The 20671-nt window shown below is 38.9% G+C and overlaps 1 protein-coding gene across 1 annotated transcript in view; it reads left to right on the top strand.

Moving 5' to 3' along the window:
- Positions 1 to 20671, top strand: part of cdkl5 (cyclin dependent kinase like 5) — a 37409-nt gene that overhangs the window by 5542 nt on the left and 11196 nt on the right. Inside the window, exons 4-9 of the mRNA XM_022759105.1 lie at positions 14811 to 14856; positions 14967 to 15103; positions 15445 to 15565; positions 16234 to 16293; positions 18873 to 18963; positions 19094 to 19283. Of these exons, the coding sequence (XP_022614826.1) occupies positions 14811 to 14856; positions 14967 to 15103; positions 15445 to 15565; positions 16234 to 16293; positions 18873 to 18963; positions 19094 to 19283 (645 nt within the window). The remainder of the gene's footprint in view (positions 1 to 14810; positions 14857 to 14966; positions 15104 to 15444; positions 15566 to 16233; positions 16294 to 18872; positions 18964 to 19093; positions 19284 to 20671) is intronic.

Genomic DNA, 20671 nt, shown 5'->3' with positions numbered 1-20671 from the left:
TACTTACAGGGATCTGCAGGAAACAGACAAAACACTTTCTGAGCCTTCCTCATCGAAATCCTTGATATTTTTTGTCTTGTGCAATTTCCATGCATCTGCCTTCATTACAGTGTTTGTAACAGCAAATACCTTAGTGTATCCATTAGCCAGGTTTCTAATGCCGGAGAGTTAGTTTAAGTGTGAGATTTGTAAAAGACAACAGCATCAAGACTTGATGTCGAGGCAACACTCTAAAGTGAGGAAAACGAGTAAAGCCCGGCTGTAAGCCGGAATCACAGCCTATAATTACTGGGCTTTATTATTCAGACTGATTGATCCTGTTCCTACGCAGCTGCAAATGCCAATGTCTACGTTTTACACAATAGAACTCACATCAATAGACCTCAGTCAGGTCCACACAACAGATGGAGGCTGGCGCTTTGCCTGTAACACTCTCTTTACTGTTTATTTGTGCGAAATTCCTACAAAAACCATCACCATAATTGCAGTGTTCAAAGTCCTTGAGGAAATTTTATGATATTTTTCACTGACATTTATTTTCTGCCTGAAACCTTTATAAGAAGAATTTAGATCAAAGGCCGCCTGATACATCAGCTGGAGCGATATTATTGGCCAATATTATTTTATCACAGATATGTCTGTATTGGCATAGTGGAGCATGTGGTAGTTGTATGGCCAATTACATCCCACAGGAGATGCTGGAGATGAACTAAAGCTAAAAGGAAAGTGTTATTGTGGTCCCCTACCCCCCAAAAAATCATTTGATGCAGCTTTAAAATAACTGCAGTGCAGTCCATGCCAACAAATCAGTTAAAGATTAAATTTCTCCAGGTGTGGAAAGGCTAGTTAAGTTTTACTGTCATCTTATATTTAGATGCTGATTCTTAAGAACAGACGTGGTTTGTAGAAATGATTGACCTAAAGGAGAAATCCCATCAGCCAAATCTTCAACCAAGTGAGCAGTGTATTTTCTTGATCCTCAAAGATCTGGAATTGAGTAACAGGCATGTGTGCCAGCAACAGTGTTATACAGTGGTTCACTGTCTGCAAGGTGGTAACAGTGCTGTAGTTGAAAAACAAATAATTGAAGAGATCATTCTCTGGGTATGATGAAGCTAATTTGGAATGTCTTTTTAATTAGATCAGTATTTTTATTATTTCCCCGGCATATAATAAATTCTGACATCAGACACAATCTCTGGGCTTGTGCGTGTTGGTAATTCAGTGATCTGAATTTGACAGAATATCAGTTGGTAACCTTGTTGCTTGACGTGTGAAAGAACAGGAAGATGAGTCCTGCTGAATAATAGGGACCAGTGCCATGTGAAAAATATTGTATTGTTATTGTGAACGAACCAACATGTTTTTTTCAAGGGCTAACTCGCAGATCTATGCTGCATAATTATGTGTGCATACACAACAACAGAGGCACACAGAGGAACACACTTTATGCACATATCCCCGCACATATACACACACATGCGCTGACACTTCCAAAGCAGAATTACACAGAAGCTCACCAAAGGTTTGATGGTGCTGTGACCATGGGCAGGGGAGGGTGCTGGCCAGAGAAAATGTCTGTGTTTGTATGTAACAACAGCTGCTGAGTCACAGCTGCTCGAGAATATACATTCACCAGAGACATTCACCCCTTGAATTTGGTTTATACAATACATGTATTTAACAGGAATAATTAGCTCCAGGAAAGCTCTCTGGTCAGATATGGAAAGAGCAGACAAGTATATATTCACCAATTTCCACGCAATAATCTGAATCTATTGGAAAGAGGCTGCTGCATCAGTGTGTACCCCCATCTTTTACATTTACAATGTCCAAACGAAGACTTAACAGTCAGCTGGGCTGATTGTGGCATAGAGAGGTGGCACAGAGAAGAAGAATGTCAAGTACAGGATTTTTTTGTGACACTATTTGGAGGTTTTAGTCTTAGTCTGGTAGCTTATTCGACATGTTTGTGGATCATTTTTTTTACAAGTCCAGTAAATTATTATTCCAACAAGAATTACTCTCTTTATTTATCGATACCCAAGTTACACCATACAAAAGGGAAAATGGATTAGACCTATTATTGCTGACACTAGGGTGTATAGATCACTGTGTGTAATGACTGCATGTTGACCATTGTGGGATTGTTAGAGGACTGTTAGCACAAGACTTGAATGAGAATGAGGCTATGCTTCTTGGTCATGAGAATTACAGGCATTTATGAAGAATATATGTTCAAAGGATACATATTGTTGATATACAGTATATCTGCAGAAGATTGTTGGTTGTGATTGTGATTTACATTTAAAAGCCATTTAAATTTAAAATTAAAACTTAAACATTTAAAAGGTAGAGTTTAGTAAATGTGATAGAAAGTCTACATTCTCTGGTTCAAATATCTAATGAATTCAATTGTTCAATCATAAGCACTGAATTAATACAGACTGAATGTAAACATCGGTTTGGTATAAAGTATTAGTCTTGATGTAGCGGACCCACATTATGACCTGGTACCTTGTAGGATGACAGCTTGTGTGTTTTGGTATCTTACTGTTTTTCGATGCTCATGCCTCAGTCTTGTGCTTTCTTGCCATATTTTGCCACAGCGTTTTGATAAAGAGGAAACCCAGACTGAAACTGCAACATGCTGTTATGTCAAAAGGGTTGAGCACACTGGGACACAGAGAAGCTTTTGTCTTGTAGTTCTGGCTCATCCTTTATTAATTTCTTGTCCATGTAAATGAATCACCAACAGAACATGTTTGGGTTCACTAATTCTTTTTTGGACCACTCTGTAATGGGAATACAGTGTTATATTGTAGTGTGTTGACAGGAAATGAGGGGAACACCAGATTCAAGCAATATTCAAGGAGGCTGCATCCACATATCCACGTTTTACCAAGTGAGCCAAAAGGATGCTCCAGGTCTTTTGCCTTGTCTGTTGATGCTTGATAAAAACCGATGAATTATGCAAATTTATTGTAAGCTAATTAAGAGGCTTAATCATACTTGTGGAGGCGCAGTAAGGTCACTGTGAAGCTGTTTTTAAAATAACAAGACCAAGCTAAAACAGATCTCTTACATAAAAATACATCAGTTTTACACAGTATGATGTAGAATTTGTGAATATCTGCACATTTGTAAAGGTTGAGGGATGCTGAAGAACAAAGTCATTCGTACAACGTATATGGAAGGTACAGCCAAAGGCTTGGTGGAAAACTGGCCGCCATAGAGAGGGCGGGGACGCTAAGTCTCTCCTGTATGACCTTCATAGTTGCACTCAGTTGTAAACATAATAAATGACATCACAAGAAACATAGTTGTGTAATGAATAATAAGAGAGAGGTAGAGAGAGAAATTAAGCCCTGACTCCTCTCTCACCCCCACACACCCGGCCGATCACTGCATGAAGTGGCTGTGAATGGCAGACTCTCACTTTCGGAAAGCGTTGATTGCAACTGGAGAAATTCTAAAAAAAAAAAAAAAAAAAGTCAAAATATCACAAGAAAGTTTTTACATTTAAGTACAATGGAAACAGAATTGTGAATAAATCATGACAGGAAGTTCTATGAAGAGAATGGAGAATTAACACCACAAACAAAAGTCTATCTCAATGCACCTGTCTTCTAATATTTTCCTTTTGGATAGAACCTTGACCTGTAGCTCAAAATGGCAATTTCAAGTATTACGCTCTATAGTCTTGCTTCTTCGTTTAGTAATTTAAGACAGATCGTTATTTAAATGGCCATAATGAAATCATACTGAAACCTTTGTCTTTGGTTGCTTTCCCTTCTTGTCCTTCTTTTTTTATTTGTTAATTCACAGTGTTGACGAAACTGGGGAAACTGGGGATTATCAGTCCTGAGAGTGGAAACCACCCTTTTACTTGCTCCAGTTTGACCCTGAGTTCATTGACACATTATAAGTCATGTTTGCTCAGTGTAGATTACAGATCAGACTCCTTTGCATGTGGTCCTCAGTTGACCCAGCAAAGAACTCTTTTACATTCAAAGTAGATGTTTGAACATGTTCATGTGTTGTTCTGACACACCAGAGTTAAAGGAAATGTATTTTTATCACATAACTTAGCACTGTATGTAAGACTTTTTTAGAGCTTATGTTCTGTTGTGCTTCACGGGCTGAGCAGAAGAAAAGTTTAATTCTATTTAACCAACAACCTTGATGCCATGAAACCTGTCATATGCATATTTGATTATTTGCTTTATTGCCTTGAAACTTTACTGTAGAATTTATTGAAAATAAGCTTTTAAACTCCTGAAGTTGTAAAGCAAAATTCCTTTTCCTTTTCAGTGTCCTTGAGCATGTGACACACTTTCTGTTTATCACTAGTTTCACTGGAAGACTGCTGTTGTGGGATCTCCCACCCAACTCTGGAACCTGTTGATTTACAAATGAATCACTTTATATTTGACTTGCCCCAGTGAGTTTCACCTTAAACACAAAGGCCTCTCACTAGCAGCTAATCTAAATCCTGGATAAGGCTTGTGTATGGCCATCGGTGGAGGTTAATCATGCAGCAGTATGTGAAATGTAGAGGGGAGAGGGTAAACATAGCTCTCGTGAGTATTTATTCAAGCATGGAGCACCTCTGAGGAATGCACACTACACAAAACGGCACCCTGAATGTGCTTATCATCCCATGAGCTGGTTTCCCCTGCCACTCTGTCTACAGAGAGGTAAAACATTGACAGCACTGTCTCCTCAAATGAACATGTTAATATTCATGATTCAGTTTGGAAGATTTCAAGCATTGAAGTAACTGTTGTATGTTTTCATTAATCGAAGATTCACACATTCTTTATGAAAAGTCCTGGCCCTCTCTGCGGAGGTGTTCCTGCTACATTATGATTGGACCTTAGCCAGAGTCAGAGTTCAGTCTTTAAAGTATGTTTGCATCAGTGAGGAAGTATCTGCACACAGAGAAGAAGTCATCACTGCAGACTGTCGTATCACATCACCAATAACATCCATGTTTCATAGTGGCGTGTGATGACTGCTACACAAGATTTTCGTAGATTGCAAAGCAGGTGTCTGAGGAATCATCTTCTATATAAATAAAAAAGAGAAAAGACGGCTCTTTCCATATCAAAGGAAAAATTAAGTGCAGCCCGTACACTAACATGGCTTTTGGCAAATGCATACCTGCCATGTTTGTTTTTGTTCTCAGTCTATGTTCTTGTTACCTCCTTAATTGGCCGCTCGGCATACTGCACATATAAAAATAAGATCCCATTACAGTGTTGACAGAGTGCAGATGAGATAGCATAGACACAGCAGGTGGAAATACCGTGAGCATGTTTAGTATCCAAATAACATACCCACATTCATTCAGCATTTTATAACAGTTTACAGTCGCTTTTCATTAATATTCAGACCAGAATTTGAATCGGCAAAACACTGTGGAGATCACATGAAGTAATGCATCATGTATTATGATCATGTCACATTTTCTTACATTTCATTTATATGACAACAAGAGAAAGGCTTGCTACCTACACACAAGTGTTTAAAATGATGTAGAGTTAGGATTCCCCTAGCTGTACAAAGCACAATTATCATTATGAATTTGTGTTTTTACACTAACTATGACAACTAAGTTGAGGTGAGTGTATTCTGTATTTTGATGATTTTGATGAAACGGAAGCAGTGCAGCCATACATTCGCTGTAATATTAGATACAAGTTAAGCTGATTGGAGCAGGAACAAGAACGCTGCTGAACCTAAAGTTCCCTGAGAACCTGACACTAATGTGATGTTGGCATGAAAATCTAAGTGAAAGACATGAGCCTGAGTTGATTGTAGATAGATATCCCTCCTGACAGGGATGTCCATGCATTACTTGACATGCAAGAAGAAACAGACAGCTAAGTAAACAAGTTGAGCAGTTTCCCTGATACCATATGTAAGTACTTTGATTACAGACAGTCTGTAGAAAAAACACACACTGTGCACTGGTTACATTGCATCAGTCCCATTATTAAACATAAACAAGCAATTTTTAGACTTGTGAGCAAAGAAGACAGCAAGTGCTATACTGAGGAATGAAAAGTATCACATGATCACGAGCCATCCTATTATTAGCAAGTGAGCAACAACATATGTGGCACGTGCCAAGACGAGTCCACAGGGACAATGCTTGCTTCTTATGGTGAAAGCTCCTGGCAGCTCCAGTATGGTGTGGGGTTGTATTTTCCTGGCATGGTTCAGGTTCACAGAACCCCTGAGGGCCAGAGACAGATGCCAAAATGAAAGCCATTCTTAGTGAACATGTTCATCCAATGGAGAAGTAGAATGCAACAATTCAACCATGGGCATTTTTTAGAAGAATACAGCTAATATAAAGCTATATAGCATGACCTGTTAACACAGCAAACACCATCTTATTGGTGTTTTAAAGTATTTTCTCATTAAGATCAAATACACCTTTCTCTCATGGTGTATTGCTCTCTTAAGCACATGACTCATCTGACAGCTAGCATGGAACTGTGGGTGCCTCTGCTCCAGTAGATGAATAGTGCACACATAAAATTTTAATCAAATTTTACAACAGCGGGATTATATCTATATCTGTCTGCTCTTTTATGTTATGTATTAAAGGGTAAATTAGTCACTAAAATATCTCCCTCTCTCTGAACTTTCCAATAAAATGTACCTGGAAATAATGTTTTAATAGTTAATCCACATTTAATGAGAGGAAGCAACAGAAAACTTTTTCTTGAACTTATGTGTCCCTCCCATTCTTTGTTTGTTCCATTCTGCTTTTGTTTCCTACCTACCGCTCGCTATGGCCGGCTACAGTAAACACATCATCCACAATAATATGGTTTCATTTTAAGGAAAGCAATCTCCATCCAGACAAGCATTATAGCTCTGTATCAGAAATAATGTCAGTCAATACTAACATACCTGAAAACGCATATCACATGACCATTTACGTACACTGGGCATGCGCAAGAAGCAGATTGTCTACTGTGCAGTTGGTTGCTTAGTTACAGAAAATACAAGGAACAAGGAACAGTGATGGTGAAAAGTAAGACCAGAGATTGCTTAGCTTCATAAAATGCAGAAGCAACACAATTCATTATCCATGTTGCATTCACCATTGGCAGTTGAGACAGACGTTGTTTGTTTTTGTCCTGAAAAGGGTCACATGATATGAGTGTGACATATCAAGGAAGGATACATATAAGACCCAATCAGGAAGTTTCCAAACTAAAACACACAAGTCAAAAGTCTTGATCCAGATCAGTTCCATTTCCTACTATAAATCTCTCCTAAATCTCATGATCACATTTTTAAAGAGGTACATACTAGCACCACCAGATACTGAGTTTAAAAGTTTTTTAAACGTTTTTGGTTACCTACAGTATTAACTATCTGGCATACAACTAGCCCAACTAGCTCACTTTATGTTGTAGCAGTAGCTAGATGTTTCAAAGGCACTGATGCTTAAAAAAGTAGTTCAAGCAGCACAAAGGCTGGAGGCGGGGAAAAACAGCAGGCCTGGCCTTGTCCAAATGAGCAAAATGTAACCTCCTGGAGTCTCCGCTGTTTGACTAGCAGCAACTGGTCCCTGCAGAGCAAGGCTAACTGTTTCCCCTATTTTCAGTGTCTGTGCTAAGATAACTGTCTGACAGTCACTTATTCAGCTTACAGATATGAAAGTGGTATCACTCTTCTCATCTAACTCTGAGTAAGACAGCAAATAAGCATATTTCTCAAAATGTTAAACTATTCCTTTAACCTACAGTGTAACAGGGACACAAGTAGAAAAGATACAAATCGACTGAGTAATGTCAGTTACACTGCAATATCTACTCTATCTGAAGTTTGGTAATATTAGCCACATGCTAGTGCTCATACCTGACTGGCAACCCCCAGAGCATTAAAACGTAGTAATGGCCACAAAACGAATGGCCACAAGAGTTTGGATCTAAAAGTGAGTCAATCCCCATGAACTCCCATGTTAAAAGCAGAACTAAACATGTTAATGCCTGGTACAAAAACAGTTTTGGTCTCATAAGTAATTTCCTCCTTCATGACAACTGTTTATATCACTCACCTGTTTACATTCTATTAAGGACTAAAGTTATGGAGTTGGGAGTTTCGCTTTGAGTGACAGGCGGGTGAGCATATGATTGGGTGAGTGTATGCACCAAAGTCTCAGCTCCACACACGCCCTTCCTCTCTGCCCATTTTTGGATTAGCTGGGAGTTAGGGGCGGAGTCAGGCACTGCCAAGATGACGATGGTGGAGCACCTCACTCTGAGCTTCAAAACCGCCTTTTAGAAACCTGTGTGTGACGTCACAGAGGCTATGTCCATATATGGTCATACCAGCTCAGACCAAAATTAGCAGGTTTAAGTGTTTTTTTTTTTTTAACAAGGTGTGAACCTAATAATAAAAGTCAATTGACCCTTTTTCCACTGCCAGATGAGTTTACCTTTCTGTTCAGACTGAGGACACACACAACTGCAAGGAGCACAGAGTACACAGAGTAGCAGTGGAGAGAGAGCTGCTAGCCATCATGTGAACTGGTAAAACAGATCTGTCATGTCCTCAGGTTGTTGCTCCTGTAAAAGTGTTGGAACCTCTGGGAGACGCTTGAATCAGTGATTGTTTTTAAAACTTATTTCAGGACTGGACTCACTCTTTCATCCCAGAGTGCAGTGTAGCGTCTGTGTTTCTGGTTTAACAGCAACGTGCTGGACAGGTGACAGGTGTGTCTAGTGTCTGTGTGCTCAGCAGGAAAAGGTATGAAAATTAGTGGGTTCACCTGAGTGTTGGGTTTACATCAACGCTGATGCGAGCTGGAGCCTATATATAGTCATTTGACCTGAGTGTGAATGAAGATTGTTCCCGTTTCCAAAAGCCCAATGTTAGCGGGTGTTAGTGGGTTTGACCAGTTGAAAAGGGCTTTAGTGTACTTAGTGTTGTTAAGTTAACATTTCATTTTTAATTTTTATTCAAAAGTTACTGTCTCACTTTAACTATAATAACACGACTAGCTGATCACAGTGCTGTGTGGAAGAACTGAATCAACTGGGGTCATTAGTAAGACTGCCATGGAGGAAAGTCGCTCATCTACTCTGTATATTGTAAAACTAGTCACATATTTGCTAAAATGCAGGCACAAGATGATCATGAGCAGCAGATGACACTTACACAACGTTACATATTCCCATTTCCTTGTAGACAGGAAGTTAAAAGACAAAATAACAGCATCAACAATCAGTAATCAGTAATTTAACACTTCTTTGTGTATGTTTTACCCTGTACTGCTGTGTCACTTTGAAGAAATCTGTGCTGGGAATGATTCCTTTATGTATGCTCTGCGTTTGCCTGTGACTTTGAGTTGTTAAATGAGGAAACCACACAATGATCCAAAAATGAGTAATTAGTGTATTGACTATGTCTATTAAGCCCAGCACTGTCTTAGGAGCTGCCATGCAGCATAAAGTGAGTCACCGTTGCTCTACAGTCATCTGTTGTTTGTCCTATCTTGATCATAAATGTTCCTTTTTTTGGATTATCTTTTATTTTAGCATTGCTTCAGCTTCATTTTCTTCAGTTGCATAACTGATGGCACTTTTTCCTCAGATAATAGAATTGATGTGGCCGGCTTAAATTTTTTTCCTCCTAAATAAACTGAGTGGCTGTCAGTAACATTTAGATTTATTTAGTGGAGAAAAAAAAGGTCTATCCGCCCCCTTTGAAGGGAACAGTTATTTTTGCAGGCAGTGAACAGAAACTGGGACATGAGAGGAAAAAAGGACTTTCACATCTAGCATTAAATGGGTCACCTTCAGTGGCGCACTTGTCTATGTGGTCCTATCAGGAGCCAGAGAGCGTTAGACAGAGAGATGTAAGAGCGGACACACGTTTCCTGTCTGAATGTTAAAGTCGTCATTGTCCCCTGATACATGGAGGCTATTTCAAGACTAACTCTGAAGCATTGTCAGAGGCAGACTGACTGTCAGGCCCAGCCCACCTGTTGATGTACCCCCTGTGACTGGAGTCTCACGTCCTGGATGTGGTCTTTCCCCCCAAGTTCTTTCTACTTACTAACAATGGATGTAAAGCACTACATTATAATGCTGCATCTTTCAACTGACTTGTCTACTGTGCAGTTTGGCCCAGATATTCATTCATTTTCAGAGCTTCTCAAATCTGTTCTGCATAATCACACTAATTTCTCACCCCCTTGTACAAAAAACTGCACCTGGAGCCAGGAAGTGTGTGGCAATGAGGCTTTTGCTTTCACCCCAGCAGTTATACAGTCCTGTTTGTTTATGGCAGATTTGTGTCTCTTGTCAGGACATATACCAAGAGCTGAAGAAGTTCCATGTTACTGTAAACACCCATATAGGACTGATGTAGCCAACTGGGATTATGCTGTGTAAAAGCTAACATGAACGGATGGAGGATTTGTAGGCAGTAGATGATGTGCTGCAGCAAGTCAGAGTCATTACTATTCCCTTTGTCCCTTATATGTGGCTCAGCATTGACCTAAGCAAAAATTACTTTGTAACATCAGCACAATATAAAAGGATAAATGAAAACATCATCGTCAAAAACATTCTTACACTGTATATGTAAGAAATCTACCATGAAAAAGTCTGAAGTGCAGCAGAAACACATTTTCAGTTTCTTTCTGTGCTTTGTTGGAGGTAACCTTCCCGCTACCAAGTGAACATTTTGTTGGCTTTGCACTCTAAATCCACCAAGCTGTTATTAACAAATTTCACAGCCAAGTAGTTCATGCTTAATCTCCTTGTTTGGACAGTGTAAATAGAGACATAACATAATATTAATCTGATAATGTCATGTTCTGTGCAGACGATCTGACACTAAATCAACCTCCTTAATGCTGGGTTCAGTGCTGTAGCCTGCTACAAGTTTGGCAGCACACACTTCATAAAATGAATATGACAGCATGATGCAGGAAGAACGTTATACAGCACAGTTATAAGACTCACTGCGCCTCGGAAGACACAGGAGAGGACTTGACTGGTTTAACCAAGAACATGAACCATGAATAACCTGTTCATGGGTGATATTTAAGTAATTCAACTAATCTATCAGTGTCTCCACTTTGAATCAAGAAAAACTGGACAATAATCCTAATGTATAAGATTTAAGCAGATGTTCTCCAGGGGTTTTCAAAGGCAAAACACCTGCAGTGGCATTACTGACTGTTTGTGGACAGAAATGCAATGTAAATTAAAGTTTGAACAGAGAAAGAGCAGTGCTAAATAATTGTTAAAATGAGCTGATATAGTGTGAAGCATAATGACAGTTTACATGTAACGTCACAAAAAATACAAATTGGATTTTTAGACTGTATGTTGTGCATCATTCATTTTGTATAACTTTCACTCAGGCCTTCTTTAGTCTGATGAAGATTAAACTTGAATCTGTTTTAGATATAGTCTCTGTACCTTAAAGTGCCGGACTGTAGAGGTGTTGAGTAGGTGGTCATGTTTGTGCCTAATCTTTATTATTTAGGTCGTGGGAGAAGGGACAGCATGTTCATAGTAAATGATTTACCCAGCTTGGTTTCTCTCCTACATAAATGAGCCATCGCCACATGGGAATTCCAAAGAGCTTAAAATAAAATGTTACACAAAAAGGTTAAGAGGAGCTGCTCTACTGCACTGATCCCTCCAACATAAACATAGACACTCAATCTGCAAACTTATTTGACTGTGGCTGTGAACAAATGAGATCAATGTGAACACAAGTGCTGTATTATTGGTTTTAAACAGTATGTGTTGAGACTCTGTTATCATCCTGACTGCATTGTTTTCTACTTTTTGTACTTGAGGCAGAAATAACTTGAACTGACTTTAATGACTGATGTAATGTGCTGTGAATTGGAGCACAGAAACAAGTTTCTTTGGGTCGCTGAAGTTTTAAAGTCTCTGGTTGGGTAGTTTTGGTGGTTTTCTGTGGAGGAGGTGGTGACGGGAGTGCTCTTACTTTTGAGCCCTCCACAAATCTTAAGAGCAAATTGATGCTGTTGGAAGCAGTGAAGTGAACCTTGTTCATTTTCTCCACCTTCTTCACCTTCCCCAAGTGTGTGTTTACCAGCAGGCCGCTGTGTCCAGTTCACTGACTGCAGAAAAACATTTTCTAGTGTCTGTGATATCAACAGGTGGTTTCAGGAGGGATGTTTTGAAGCCTGGATTTAGGGTCATGAATCCTGGTGGAACTAAGGTGATACAAACAAGCAGCAACAACAAAGTCAAAATAGCCTCCAAATATCATTTAAAGCTTTCAGTAAATCTGCTTTTTCATTCACCATCAGGACACTTCTTAATGACGCTTCTGAATGAACACGTGTTTCTTGCTCAGATATTTGTAATGGTAAAACCAACATTTAATGGCCAGTAGAGGAGCTGCATTTTAAAGAAATAGTTCAACATTTTGGGAAATAAATGAATTTGTTTTCTTGCTGAGAGTTAGATGAGAAGGAAAACACCACTCTCATGTTTGTACATTAAGTATGCACCTACAGCTAGCAGGTGGTTAGCTTAGCTTAGTTTATTTTACCTTAGCTTAGCTTAGTTTAGCTTATCTTAGATTATTTTAGTTTAGCGTAAAGAATGGAAACAGGTGTAAAAAGCTAGGTTGGAATGTTTAAAGCTCACTAATTAACACAACTGATAGACTACAGATGTATTATTAAGAGAGATGATTAATTGTGGTTTTATAGGACGTTACATGGTGGAAATATTTCTTGGTCAGGTGCAGTGACTTCTTGGAGTTCCACTGTCCTGTAACTTCCTGAAGGAAAAACATACCCGCTTATACAAGCTACATATTTAGGATGCAGACTTAAACAGTAGAAAGCGAACTGTTCAGGCGTTGCTTGTATGCTGCTTTGAAGTGAAAATCACCATTATAACAATAATGCCTCAGCACTTTATATTTTAATGATAACAATCAAACATTCAGGATTCAACTGAAATCAGGGGAAACTCCTTTTTTTTTTTTGTTTGACAGAGGAGAGATCATTTGTACATTCATCTGTCTCTTGACTGTCTTTCCTTTTAACTATTCCTGTTGCTGACCAGCATTTTGATTCTCTAGTTATTGCCATGGACGTAGTCTTTTAGCGCACAATCAGACTGAGATAGCTAATAAGTGTAGGATGTGGTCCAGCGGCAACATAAAAGTTTCTAACATTAGCTTAGAAAAAATAAAAACAATGAAAGACGTATTTAAAGTTTTTAAAAATCCTTTCATTTTAAAACATTTAAGAACATTATTTATATTAACATTTACATCTTTCAACCAAAATTGTACTGTTTTGCAAATGATTTGTCGGCCCACTTGCAATACCTTTTCAGCCCCGCCCACACGTTGGGAACCACTGATGTAGATACTTTTCTGAAGGTTTCAGTATCAATCACCAATATCTGCCATTTTCAAGTCTTCTGGTCCTGTTTAGTTAAATTTCACTGTAACTACTTGTCTGGTTTTATTTCCTCTGTTAGTGAACAAGTGATTTAGACGTATAACAGGTTGTCATACATATGCACAGCAAGATGATGCTTGTGGAGTTGACCCTGCTGTGAGTCATGTTATATTTCTCCATTCTGGGAGGAGGGCTCACTGTTCACTGTGATCCACGTTGGAGTGGTGTGATGCTGCCTCGGGCTTTGTGACGAGGGGGAAACTGGAGCACAGTTCTGAGCCATAGGCAGAAATACCAGGCCTAACTAGGACATGTCGAGAAATGGGGCTAGTGGTGGGGCGTCTCTCACAGAGAACTTCATGGACGGATGATGAGAAGTGGCTCAGGGAAACAGTGAATCGGTGGTCATTAGTTCTGAGTTTCATTCTTTGGTCTGTACATTTTTGATTATTTCATGCCATTCATGGCTGTAACCAGATGACAAAGATTATTTTTGCAGGATTTTTTTCATAAGGCGTCCACTGGTCCAGGTGCACTGGTCCTGTATGCACTGCATTTCACCAGTGAATCATTCAGATTGATTTGTGGTACCCAAACTTTCATGCTTGTGACCTCTTGACGTGAAATTATGTCATCTTGCAGCCCTTCTCACAGGGTGCATGTCTGTGATGGATTTTTTCTCTCAGATTAGGGCTGCAACTAACATTTATTTTCATTATCAGTGAATCTGTGTAATAAGAGATAGGTGAGAAAAGATATTTTAACATTCCAATATTTTGCATTTTAGCTTGAAAAATTACTTACGTTATTAATCAATTATCAAAATAGTTGTTTAATTAATTTTCTGTCAATTGACTATTCTATTAAGCAACAAATTATTACAGCTATACATCAGACTGTTTTATGGGGAAAAAAAAGCCTGGACAATAAAACTAGTTGATAATTTAAAAGAAAAAATAAAGAAAAATAAACAGAATTTTGTATTTTCCCTTCTCCTGGCCAAGTAATCATTGTATTAGACTCATCTCATGTACCCTTGTTGGGGTCCTGACCACCACATTATGCTATTATTATTACTATTACTGGAAATGCTAATTAGTAGGCAAATAGATATTTAATTAGGAGATCTTGGTCTTAAAAACATATGTTTGTATTTTAAGATTCAATCATTTACTGCCTATCTTTTTAGCCAAAGCCCACACATTTAAATACTAAATGGTGTTGTCTACTTAATGCAGCCAGTATACCATTATATGTGTTGTCATTCATCTGCACTGCTGTTTTTTCCGACCGTCACAATGTATTGACAGGAGCAGTGAAAAGTAGGATCGATTTCTCACGAGCTGCTGTGTTTTCATTGCAGGAGACCAATGAAATTGTGGCCATTAAGAAATTCAAGGACAGTGAAGGTAAGAGGGCTCTCTTCACTGATTAGGACAAAATCATCAGAGAACACCCTCGTTGTCACATGTGAGCCCAGTGTAATCCTGATTTCCCATTCTGTCTCACCTCCGTACAGAAAATGAGGAGGTCAAAGAAACAACGCTGCGGGAGCTTAAGATGCTCCGCACCCTCAAGCAGGAGAATATTGTTGAGTTGAAAGAGGCCTTCCGCAGAAGAGGGAAGCTCTATCTGGTCTTTGAGTATGTGGAGAAGGTAAGCTCCCTCTACAGACCATTCCTTCATTAGGTCTACATGATTTTTATATATTTATATACACATATACACATTGTATGACATTGTATTAGGCTCATCTCATGTACCCTTGTTGGGGTCCTGACCACCACATTATGCTATTATTATTACTATTACTGGAAATGCTAATTAGTAGGCAAATAGATATTTAATTAGGAGATCTTGGTCTTAAAAACATATGTTTGTATTTTAAGATTCAATCATTTACTGCCTATCTTTTTATATATGTACGTATATGTGGTTGCCGCTGTGTGGTGGTCAGATTGATCAGATTGATTTGGTTGTGTTTTGTTCTTGTTTAGAACATGCTTGAGCTGCTTGAGGAGTTACCAAACGGTGTGCCGACTGACAAAGCACGCAGCTACATCTACCAGTTAATCAAAGCCATTCACTGGTGCCACAAGCACGACATTGTTCACAGAGGTAAAATCATTTGAGAGGTAAAATCATTTGTTATTAGGACACATGGTAAAAACAGCACAAGGGAGACAGTGAGACAGAGAAGAGACAGGAATAGGCTCATGCAGTGTCAACGGAGCGCAGCATTTAACACTGCTCCGTCACTGGGCACCATCTGTTCTTATATTTTTAGAAACAACGGGAACCAATTCTCTACATTTGTCGCATTTTTTGCAAAAAAAAGTCGGAGTTTATGAGTTTTCTCTCTTGAAACAGTGGCTGTAAAGGTTTACTGATGTGATATAACCGACCACTCTATTGTTCAAAAGACGTGAGCATTTGGCAAATCAGTGGCAGCAGAGCAGGAAACCAGATGGCCCATGTGAGCTTTTGTCACAGAAAAGAGAGCAGCCATCCAAATGGCCTGTGGTATACCCAGGCACACATATGACCGTGTTATCGAGGGATTTGATGTAGAACTTATGGTTTGACTTTACAATCTGTGAATTTTCACTGATTGATTTTTATGATTCTTTCCTGTTTTTTTATGAAGAAATATCTTTCTTTCATCTTATTTAATCTTTTCAATGTGACAGATGAACATGTGGTGGAAGGAAATATGGTAGTAATGATGTAATGATGGTGCCCCTCACCAGCTAATGTGTTGTCCCATCTGTGTTCTTCCTCCTCAGATATAAAGCCAGAAAACCTTCTCATCAGCTCTGATGACGTCCTCAAGTTATGTGACTTCGGTGAGCTTCTACCAAACACTCATACTGTTAGAGCTTTAAGAAAGGCGACCAAACATTCCAAGCTGTGATGTAAAAGGAATATTTTCAACCAAAACTATATTTGGCTGAAACCAGTGCTTCAGGAGTGCAGCAGGCAGACTTCACCTGGTTATCTAAAGCTCTGTGTGCAGCCCTCTCTCCTGCCTCTCAGGCTGCTGCTCCGCATTCTTCTCTCATCTCAATCAATGAAACATGTTGGAAAACAAGGCACTAATCATGCTTTGATTCAATCTGGTAGTGCCACAACAAAACAGGGGGAAATGGAAAACAAGGCATAGCCAATATTGTGTAGGCAATCTGGAGTGAGAGACTGAAGACCTGCTGTTTGCTCTGTGTCAGCCAAAGGCATTGAGTGAACAGACATAGGCCAAACAGACTCCGCTGTGAAGGTTTACATTTGGGACTGTGTCTTACTGCACATTTGTTTTGATTGTGTATTGTTTTGATTTTTAATGTTGGTGCAAGCAATGTTGAGAAATGCTCAGTGGAAATGAAGAGTTCATGCTAACAGCTGTTAGCATCAATGTACTCCCTTTCCATTCTTTCATTTTTTTGGTATCATTAAAGGAATAGTTTGACATTTTGGGAAGTACACTTCTTTGCATTCATATTGAGAGTTACATAAGATGATTGACAACACTCTTATGTCTGAGTCTGTCAGGAGTTGGTAAGCTTTAGCCTAGCCTAAAGACTGAAAATGGGGAAACATCAAGCCTAGCTGTGTCTCCTACCAGCACCTCTAGCTCAGTAATTTTGTAAATTTGGTATTCAAACAGGTTATTACTTTCACGTTTTCCCACATTCGAATAAATGTGAGAATTTTGAATAAAAGGGACTGTAAACCGAGCCAGGCTAACTGTTTCCCTCTTTCCCCTGGCGTTATGCTAAGCTGAGCTAACGGCTTCATATTTAATGTAGAAACACAAGAGTTGTATTGATGTTCTTATCTGACTCTCAGCAAATAAACTGATTTTCAAAATCTCAAACTCCTCCTTGAAAACTATTTGATTATCATACAATTTTCTGTATTTGTAAGTTCACAGTCATTCTTCTGATGAAATAATGATAATGAAAATAATGAAAATGTTTATCCATATAGTTAAAATCTATATGAGGGGATATAGTTAAACAATAGATAGATAGGTAGGTAGATAGATAGAAAGATACTTTATTTATCCCCTAGGGGAAAATCAAATTCAAACATTAATATCCCACAATAAAAGAATAGTTTGACATTTTATGTCATTTTTTCACTACTATACAGCTCTACCCACTGGACAGTTAGCTTAGCTTTGCACAAAGACTGGAAACAGGGGAGCCCAGCTAATTAGTGAGTTTTAGAGGTGCTGGTAGACATTTTGTTGTAGCTTTTTAGCTTTTGATAAAGCCTGGATAGCTGTTTCCCATTGCTTTCTGTCTATGTGCTAGCTAAGCCAACAGTCTCCTGGCTCTAGCTTCATACTCAAACACATAATATGTAATTTTCTGCTGTTTGGGGTTCCCCAATCAAAACAATAACAAAAGACATCATGAAATAGTGTGGGATCATGGGAGTTGTTGTCTTTACCACCATTGCACTCAGCTCCTGGTTTGGATTCCTTAAATGTCAGTTGTTTAGAAGGTTGTACCTGGAGCTGAATTATCAACAGAGGTGTCTTCCTATCCATAACAAACACACCAGATGATTATAACCAGTAAAAACACTGAATAAAGCAGTTTCAAATAAAAAAATCAGTGTTTCGCTGACATGGTTTGGTGGACACAAGATATCTCGGAGGGGCTGGGAGTTGAGCTGCCACTAACGTTTGCTCGGCTTGTTTCTCTCATAACTTAAAATCAAGACATCCGATGACTAAAATATTAAAACATGTAATTAAAAACAAACATGATATAAAAAGTGTATCTCAAAAATATGACTTAAAACTGCACAAAACATCAATTTTGAGGCTTCTGGCAGACAACAACAACGCTGACACGTGATGACATTGACAGGTGACCAAATGAAATGGACCGTTACAATTATTAAATTTAAGGATTTCATTTTGACATTTCCTTAAAAAATGTATGATGATGTAGGTACACAACTGATATTTTAATGTGAAAAAGTTACATATTATAGCTTTAAAATGAGAGTAGTATGGTCTTCTATCTATCTTGTCAATCAAAAAAATATAAGTATATTTCCCAAAATGTTGGGAAAAAATTACTTTTTTTCTATATGTAAATTTTTTGTCAAGCTTCAGGATTCTGAAAATGAATTCAGATTTTTCCATAATTTAATAGTTAAAATTTTATGAGTGAATATGGTTTGTGTTAAACAATATCCAGGATTAATATGACTTAATATTCCCAGAGGGCTCATCATCTCTCCTACTGCACAGCTTATGTCTAACTCAGCGACTTTGTAACTTACACCTTTGAATGATAATGAGCATCCAGAGGGTTACCCAGCTGAAATCAGTTTCAGGTGTCTCAGGATGTAGAGCATATCAAAAGACTCCTCATCATACCATATTGCTTCCTCTGTCTTCTCTTGCCAGGCTTTGCACGTAATCTCTCAGAGGGGACCGATGCCAATTACACTGAGTATGTGGCCACTAGATGGTACCGCTCTCCAGAGCTCCTGCTCGGGTACGTCCGCTAGTTTTTATCCAGCAACCCACATTGAATGAGAGAACCTATTACTACACTGACGTATCCTTTAAGTAGCTGTTCTTATGTCTGGCCTTCATCACCAATCGTTTAAATCTCTGGTTCCTAGGGCTCCTTACGGGAAGGCAGTGGACATGTGGTCAGTGGGCTGCATCCTGGGAGAGCTGAGTGACGGACAGCCTCTGTTCCCAGGAGAGAGTGAGATTGACCAGCTCTTTACCATCCAGAAAGTGCTGGGACCCCTGCCACCAGAGCAGATGAAGCTCTTCTACAACAACCCTCGCTTCCATGGGCTGCGGGTAACGTCAGGCCTCACTCCTCACCCCCAACCCTCACTCTGGGTCACTCTGCTGACCCATCTTCTCTCTCTTTTGCTCTCTCTTTCTGCTTCCTCCTCTCTTTTCTTTTCCTTCTTGTTTTCTTCTTGATTTTCTCTCCCTGCTATCTCCCTGCACTCTTTGCCTGTTTTTTTTCTTCTGGCTGAGTTTGCTGTGCCGTGACTGATTGGATCACAATGACTCATCGTGTATCATCTATCCTGTGCGCTCCGTGAGGGAAGGCTGTGATAAGTCTTCTGTGGCAGGCTGGTGGTATAGACCTGGGTTGTCCTTCCCTTCCCCTCCCTGCCCACGCCTCGGGATATAATTATCAGTTTGCAAACTCAATACCCAATGATAAGGGCCCTGATCAATGGTGGCAGCATGGACCCTAAATTCTTGTCTGAATTCCACCTCATAAATATACATACAAGTATGTGGTTTTTGACTGAACTGCATGTGTATACTGAATTAATGCCGCAGAACAGCAAGAGACCATACAACACAGTTCATGGCTGATTTATCACACTGGCCACCTACGGTGTGCTTTCTGTAACACTTGGAAATGTGTGCTGTAAAAAGAACAGCTTATGGACGTTTAGTTTTTTTTTTTGTTTTCTTTAGGCAACCGGCAGATTCACAACAGTCAGTAGAAAAATAAAATCAAAAATCACAATGAGAGACTGATATAGGAAATCTGGATGTGGAAGAAATCACATGCAACAGTGCTGTCGGCGAACCATGTTTCACAAAATTCACAAAAGAAGTCATAGCATCTGCAGGGAAACATCAGAGGAAACAAGACTTTTAAAAAACACAGACACAGACACATTAGTTACTTAAATTTATTTATTACTTTAGATGTATTAATTCCCAGAGGGGAAACTACTTCACTACACCACATACAGTGAAAAATAAATACTCAAGACAGACATGTCACTACAGATAAAATGTGAAAACCATACCAGAAACAGTAGTGACACTAACATGCAAACTAACAGATATATAACCTGCCTAGCCACTAGAATAAAGAACACTGTATTTAAAACAATCAATCAATTGATAAATTAAAGACCAATCACACTATCACCAATAAAACAGGCAATAGATATAAAATGAAACCTTCAAACTTAACAATTGTTAAAGCAATACATTAAATAATTGTGTTAAAACTACAATTTATATCAATCAATCTTATATCTATCTTGGCCAGTATAACATGTTCCCAGCTGTGGGACAGTCACACAACACAGATACAACACAGCTCAGATCATTAAAACACCAAAGTCTGAACCATCTTCTTTGTTATTTTCTCCAAAACTGTCTCTAATGAATCAGGAATCAAACCAAACCAGCTTTATAATCCCAGT

This window comes from Seriola dumerili, unplaced genomic scaffold (assembly GCF_002260705.1).
Source record: "Seriola dumerili isolate Sdu_G_001 unplaced genomic scaffold, Sdu_1.0 BDQW01000319.1, whole genome shotgun sequence".
Classification (NCBI taxonomy): domain Eukaryota; kingdom Metazoa; phylum Chordata; class Actinopteri; order Carangiformes; family Carangidae; genus Seriola; species Seriola dumerili.
The sequence above is the reverse complement of the archived record's forward strand: the minus strand, read 5'-3'. Positions and strand labels throughout refer to the sequence as shown.